The sequence below is a fragment of the Acanthisitta chloris genome, unplaced genomic scaffold (assembly GCF_000695815.1).
Source record: "Acanthisitta chloris isolate BGI_N310 unplaced genomic scaffold, ASM69581v1 scaffold5560, whole genome shotgun sequence".
NCBI classification, from domain to species: domain Eukaryota; kingdom Metazoa; phylum Chordata; class Aves; order Passeriformes; family Acanthisittidae; genus Acanthisitta; species Acanthisitta chloris.
The window spans coordinates 4,989-12,461 of NW_008650994.1; the positions used below are offsets into that span (position 1 = coordinate 4,989).

Below are 7,473 nucleotides of genomic sequence, written 5' to 3' on the forward strand. Positions count from 1 at the left end.
TCCCACCTATCCCTGCCCTCCGGCAGTGTGAATCCATTCCCCCTTGTCCTATCCCTCCAGACCCTTGTCCAAAGTCCCTCTGCAGCACTCTTGGAGCCCCTTTAGGCACTGGAAGGAGCTCTAAGGTCTCCCTGGGAACTGGAGTTGTGTTTTAAACTGCTGACACCCTCCTCCAGGTATAATGTCATCATGACATCTTTGAGTCCTTGGAGGCTGCTCCTCTTGCTCCCTTGACAGTGAGCTCTCCCATTTGACATGGGCTTGTTCCCACATGCCAGGACTGTGTTTATTTTTCCATCCTGCTGTAGCCAAGTTTGTCGTTTAATAAACATCACCCTCCTGCCCTGATCCCTGTCCCCTCTGTGAGCCAGGGGAACAGATGGGAGGGCACAGGACCAGCAATGTCTTACACTGCCCAAAGCTGGAAAGGAGGGATTTGGAGATGAAAAGAATAATATTAATGTTGTTCCAGCTCTGTCTTTCTTCCTTTGTGCCATTTAGGACTGATGCCAACACCTCAGCTCCATGAGGAGCCTGTGAAGCTGAGCTGTCACTAGCCCCTTACTTTCAGAGCAAGGCACAGGGACTTTTCCTGCTTGTTTTTGAGTGTTCGAGCTTGGGTTCATCCCAGAGCAGCCACAGTAAGCTGACAGCATCTGATAGGGGCTTGGAAGGAATGACAATCCATGGACACAGGGGTGTTTGTTGAGGGAAGCAGCTGCAGCTTGGGATGCTGAGCAAGGAGCTTCCATACAGCTTCAGTTCCAGTTTTGTCCCTTTGTTCCCAGGGCCCAGCCAAAGACCAACACCTGAGGAGCAGGCTGGGAGGGAACTTGGGAATGAAGTGGGAAGAAGGTGGATTTTCATCCTGTATCCTGCTCTCTAACCTCCCTGCATCATTTGGCATGGTCTGAAGTGAGCAATGGAATCCCAGAATCCCAGAATGGTTTGGGAAGAACCTTACAGACCATCTCATTCCACCCCCTGCCATGGCAGGGACATCTTCCACTAGAATCAATCTGTTCAGGAATATTCATGCTTAATACATGGATTGGGGGTTGGGGCTAGATGATTGTTAAGGTCCTTTCCAACCCTTAATTCTGGGATTGTACCTGAAAATAAAAGTGGCGATTAACAAGTGGCAAAATCAGTAGCCTGGAGCAGGAAAGACACTGCAGAAGTCTTGTCTGACTTACTAGGTCAAGAGTAATCTGGATTTTATTAATCCTTGAAAGTTTAAATTGTATCAGAACTTCTGAACACAGAGGAAATTAAAAATAGCATTTCTAAAAATAGCATTTCTAAAAATAGCATTTCTAAAAATAGCATCATTTCAGTTACAGACACCCTTATAAGTGCAAGAAAGAAACTGATTATTCCATAAAAGATGAGTTCAGAACATGAGTTCCTGAAGCAGCAGCCTCACCTCCTCATGTTAAGCACTTCAGCTACAAAGTCATCATAAACACCTGCAAAATTCTCTTTCACTCTGACCACAAAGAGGTGTCAGAACATCCACATTTGTGTTTTGCTTTGGAACAGAAGACCCAAATTCCAATCTCAAATAGCCAAGATTTTTGGCAACCTTGGTATGTTCCATCCCTTTGCAAACACCTTTCAGTGGCACACAAAGGCTATTGGCATCCTCACAGCTTTCTAGCAACAAGTGAGCCAGTTTGGGTGGGAGTTTTGGTGCGATACTATCCCTGTTTTGTGCCTGCACCTGGATTTTTTGTTTGGCTCGAAATGAAAATGAGGCAAGAAAACCAGCTCTAAAGTGGAAGCACTGAGGGTCTGTGCACTGGCAGGTAAGGCTCAGAGGGAAGAGGATGGCCTTTGTTGTCCTCTTTGGTCTGAGTCACCTGTGGTTTGAGTGACTAACTCATGATGTCCTTGAGATGTTGGTGTCACACCTAGAAATTGTAGTCATGCAGGATCAAACCATAGAAAACTCATTACATGTGTGTGTGTGTGTATATATATAATATGTATTTGATTTGCTTTTTCCCCCAGTTGTGACTCTCCTGTGCCTATAGCTGACAACAGCCATGTCAGCCCAAAAGGACAGGTGGGTTTCTTCCTTCTCTTTCCTGCTCTGCTGTGCTTCCTATATCCCAACACAAGGAGGCGCGGGAATGCTGCAAGAGCCGAGCCCCCAGCGCTATTTCAGCAGCTTGGAAGCTGGACGAGCATCCCTGGCTTATTTCAGCCACAGTGGTATGTATTGAGTGTGCATTTACACAGCCTGAGGGCTTAGCAAGACTCATGTGGAATCATCATAGAATCACAGAATGGTTTGGGTTGGAAGGCCCTTAAAGGGCATCTCACCCCCCTCCCTGCCATGGGCAGGGACACCTTCCACCAGCCCAGGTTGCTCCAAGCCCCATCCAACCTGGCCTGGAACACTCCCAGGGATGGAGCAGCCACAGCTTTTCTGGGCAACCTGTGCCAGTGCCTCACCACCCTCACAGCCAAGAATTACTCCCAATATCCGGTCTAAATCTTCCCTCTTCCAGTTTAAATGCTCAGTCCCATGGGTGTATCCAACACCATCAGTTCGCAGTGAATCCAGTTGTCCCTTTCCATCTCCAGGATGGAGGAATGGGGAGGTGAGAGGACATGAGTGGGGGAGGAATCATAGGATCCCAGAGTGGTTTGGGTTGGAAAGGACCTTAAAACTCATGTCATTCCACCCCCTGCCATGGGCAGAGATACCTTCCACTAGCCCAGGTTGCTCCAAGCCCCATCCAGCCTGGCCTGGAACACTTCCAGGGATGGAGCAGCCACAGCTTCTCTGGGCAACCTGTTCCAATGCCTCTCCATCCTCACAGCCAGGAATTCCTTCCCGATATCCCATCTGTCCCTGCCCTCTGGCAGTGGGAAGGCATTCCCTGTGTCCTGTCCCTCCAGGCCTTTGTCCCAAGTCCCTCTCCAGCTCTCCTGGAGCCCCTTCAGGTACTGGAAGGCCACAGTTAGGTTGCTCCTAAGCCTTCTGTTCAGACTGAACACTCACAGTTCTCCCAGTCTTTCCTGGTAGGAGAGCTGCTCCATCCCTCTAATCAACTTGTGCCCTCCTCAATGAAGAGGCAATTCTTGAGATTTTTAAACCCAAAGAGATTTTGAAGAGCTGGTTGTGTTTGTACAGTTCCAATTGCTCCTGACAGGCAGAGACCTCCTGGGATGTTTTTTTTTTTTCCTGGCTGTGTCCCCAGGCACATTCCTGCAAAGTTCTTCATTAATTTTCTGGAATATTTTCTGGAGTAACCATGGAAGAGAAACTCAGCTTTCTAGGGAGTTGTCCCCTCAAAGGGGCTTGGTTTCTTTTCCATGGTGCCTGCCAGGGAAAATGGTATCCCTTACATGCAGGATTAGGAGGAGATCCTTGGCCTTGCTTTGTTGTTCTGCTCCTTGATGATTCCCAAGTGTGATTTCTCAAAGATACTGCTGTGGACTGAGACACCAACACCGCTCTACATCTCAGCCTGTGGCAGGAGAATGCTCTTAGCTCTGAGGAGCTGCAGAGGGTTTGTTTGTCTTTCAGGTTCCCCTGGTGCTCAGCCCTTCTTGGAGCAGATCGAGAGCTCAGCTGAGGCCCTCCAGGACTATGGCATTTCTGTGGTGAAGGTGAGTGGGGCACACGGAAACTGCTGGGAGGGATGGAGGAATGGAGAGCTGAGAGAACATGAATGAGATGGAATCATAGATTCCCAGATTGGTTTGGGTTGAAAGGGGCCTTAAAGCCCATCTCATTCCACCCTCTGCCATGGGCAGGGACACCTTCCACCAGCCCAGGGTGCTCCAAGCCCCATCCAGCCTAGACTGGAACACTTCCAGGAATGGAGCAACAGCAGCTTCTCTGGGCAACTTGTTCTGATGTCCATTGTCCATGCTGTCCATCCTTTCAACTCACTGCAATAAATATTTCATAGAAAGGTGATTTTGGCTGATTTAGGTGAGGGAATTACAAATCCAGGCAAATGTAATGAGGCTATAAGAAATGCTTTTATATATATGTATATAATTTCCTCCAGCTACAGGCCAAGTTTAATAAGTAATCAGTGATCTGTCACCTGAATGTGCTGGGCAGATCATGAGATCTCTTGGTCCCATCTGACTCAAATCAACAAGCTGAGCTGGAGAACTGAAGTGCAAACTCCAATCTCCATGCCTGGTCTCCATTTTCGTGTATGTTCTCTCCCAGCACATTTGGAAAGGGTCAATTTACACTCTTTAATGTGTTTGTTTTTAGGAGGGTTGGGACTAAATGATCTCTAAGGTCCATTCTAACCCCTTAAAATACTGTGAAACTGTGATTATTTGTGGAGCTGAATGTCTAATTACATTCTTTTAATGCCTAGGTTAATTGTCCCAAAGAGGATGTCTCAAGATACTGTGGAAAAGAAAATGCATTAAGGAAAGCTTATCTGTTCAGGTGAGAGGATTTCTGGGCACTGCACTGGGGTTGCTTCCCAGGGCAAGTGTTTGAAGGGGACACTGTCAGCAGTCAGAGATGTTTGTGGAGCAAGAAAGGAGCCATGGGAACAGCAGCAACCTACATAGCTCAGAAAGAACTATCCGCGAAAGGTCCAACACAGGCAAAATAGATACTTTGTCCTCTGGGCAAAACCTTTGAGCAGCATTCTGTGGGATGTGGAATGAAACCATGGGAGAAGTCCTCTGTCAGTGTTCCCAGAATCACAGTCAGTCAGGTTGGAAAAGACCTCTGAGATCATCAAGTCCAACCTATGACCTAACACCACCATGACAACCAGACCATGGCACTGAGTGCCACGTCCAGTCTCTCCCTAAATGCTTCCAGGGATGGTGACTCCACCGCCTCCCTGGGCAGCACATTCCAGTGTCTAATCACCATTTCTGGGAAGAAATTCTTCCTGTTCCTGAACCTTAGAGATCATCTAGTGCCAACACCCTGCCCTGGACATGGACACCTACCACTAGACCAGGTTATCCAGGCTGGCTTTGAACACTGCCAGGGCTGGGGCAAGGTTGGGTTGGAAGCTTCTCTGTGTTTCAGCTCAGTTCTCACTGGCTGTTGTACATGGAATCATAGAATCATTTGCATTGGAAAAGCCTTCTAAGATCATTGAGTCTAACATGCCCCCAGCACTGCCAAGGCCACCACTAACCAGGTCCCAAAGGGCAGCAGAAACATATTCAACTCCACCCATGGTACAATGGGCTTGAATCATTCCCAGCTGGATCAAAGCCAACTCTAGTGGTGTTCTCCCATTTCTCCATTGTCTTCCTTATCCTGTGCCCATCTTGGCTTGAGAGAATGGACAAGCTCCTTTATGCCTGGTGTAATATGTGTGGAGAAGCTCTCAGAGTTCCTCAGGTGACTCTCTCTTCCCTCCCCAGAGGTCACATGTTGATCAGAGAGTTCCCCACCGATGCCCTGTTTGACGTGGACTCCATCGTCGCCAGTGTCCTGTTGTGAGTACATACCTGATCCACCCCCAGGAAACCTTTCACTTCCCATTTCCATGTGTTGATGCAACATTTTGCACCTGCATTCCAGGTGTTCTGTATTTTGTATTCTCAGCCAAGCCGAAGCTTTGTCTTGCTTTTCGCTTTGGTTTGACCCTGTTAAATCTAGGAGACAACTCACCAGCACACATCTGGACAGCTGTGTTTGGCTGTAAATCTTCAATCCATCAAGAAGCTGGAATGTCACCTTCTTTTTCCCATCACAGTTGTGTGGCTGCAAAGAAGACAGTTGTTAATGAGTTTTGATTTCTGCCTCCTCAGTGCTCTGCTCTTCAATGAAGTGAAATACATTGAAACACTGACAGACCTTCAGAACATTGAACAAGTGTTGAAGGGGAAGTCAAACATGGTCTTTGCCTATGTACCAGCTACTGGCACAGCAGGTATTGACACTCAGCTTTGCATCTTTGCTCTCCTCCCGCAGCCTTTTTTACCAGAGTCCAAAGTAGTTGAGTTTCTGACCCCAAATCCTGCAAATTGGAGGGTCAAGGCAACCTGGAAGGGCCACCCAGCCACAAGTTCTCCACTTCCATATGTCCTCATGTGTTTCCAAAGGGATCAGTTGCACCAGAAAAGTTTTGCTGGGAGCATAAGCTTTCAGAGATGGACTTGAGAGGGAAAGCATGTCAGTGGGTGCTGCCCTGAAAATCAGTCCATAGGCAGCTCCTTGAATGGTTTCACACACAGCATTGCTGCGGGTCAGGAACAGCTCCAACTCCTCACTTCCCTTTCCAGTGTGTCTTCAGACTGTTGAGGCTTTGTACCAAGAGTTTCTGAAAGCCTGGGAAGTGGTATTTTACACCTGGGCAGGGTGAAACAGGAGATCTGGAGGGAACAGAGATGAGTTCTTCTTGCCTTTCTCTTTCCAGAGCACAGAGCTGTGATGGAAGCAGCTTTTGTCTATGGGACTGTCCACCAGTTTGTCCTGACAACTGAGGCAGCACTGCTGAAAGCCACTGGGTATGTCCAAACACATCCCTTCACCATGGAGAGCTGATTCCAGGCACTGTTTGCTCCACTCCTGGCTTCTCACGTTCCCAGGTCAAATCTGGGATGGTATTAGAATGTTGTGCCAAGGGTGGACAGTCAGATCTGGTTTGCTTTTCCAAAGCCTTATGTTCCTGGCATTGGACTAGCCGTGCTGTTTGTGACTGTATTGGATGGGATTTTCCAGTCTCTTTTCCATGGCTGATGGATCAAACCTCAGCCATGGGTTTTCAGGAGAGCTGATGTTATAGCCTTAAGACACTCAGCCTTGAGCTTTGCTGATCAAGAGTGAGAACGGTTGTAGTGGGTCAGAGCAAAGCCCACCCAGCTCCATACCTTCCCTCTGCAGTGGCCACACATGCTTCCAGAGGGTGTGAGGAAAGGAATGCATGCTGCCTGTAGCCTCGCAGCCTCTGGCAGAGGTTTCAGGATTTTCAGGGATGGGAGCTGAACCCATTTTCTGGTGCTAACAGCAACGTTTTAAATACGTTTACTTCTCATCTCGGCAACTTCTGGCCGCAGTGAGTTCTCAGTTCAGCTGCATGATACACTCATGGATTTGGGAATTCCCATCTGATGGCTCCCCTGGCCATCCTCTTCCCACATGGGAGGAGCTGCAGTAGAATGGCAGATCCTTCAACATGTTTTGGTGCCGATGTCACCTCCTGCAGTCAGGAAACTGAGAGGGAGGAAGATTGGAACACCACATAGGATGTTGCATCCTCAGCCAGTAGTGCACTCAGGTGGCCAAGAAGGCCAATGGCACCTGGTCTGTACCAGCTAGTGTGGGCACAGGCCCAGGGCAGTGCCTTCCCTCTGTGTGGGCACTGCTGAGGCACCTCCAGTGCTGGGGGCAGTTCTGGGCCACTCATGACAAGAAGGACCTTGATGTGCTAGAGCACCTCCAGGGAAGAGAATGGAGCTGAGGAAGGGTCTGGAGCAGCAGGGGCAGTGGAGCGAGCTGTGGGGAGCCACCCT

The 7,473-nt window shown here is 48.6% G+C and overlaps 1 protein-coding gene across 1 annotated transcript in view; it reads left to right on the forward strand.

Moving 5' to 3' along the window:
- Positions 1-2,048: 2,048 nt before the first annotated feature.
- The window catches only part of TXNDC16 (thioredoxin domain containing 16), a 31,732-nt gene continuing 26,307 nt past the window's right edge, over positions 2,049-7,473 (forward strand). The window contains exons 1-6 of the mRNA XM_009071192.1: positions 2,049-2,217; positions 3,542-3,624; positions 4,359-4,432; positions 5,380-5,454; positions 5,770-5,891; positions 6,378-6,468. Coding sequence (XP_009069440.1) covers positions 2,049-2,217; positions 3,542-3,624; positions 4,359-4,432; positions 5,380-5,454; positions 5,770-5,891; positions 6,378-6,468 — 614 coding nt within the window. The remainder of the gene's footprint in view (positions 2,218-3,541; positions 3,625-4,358; positions 4,433-5,379; positions 5,455-5,769; positions 5,892-6,377; positions 6,469-7,473) is intronic.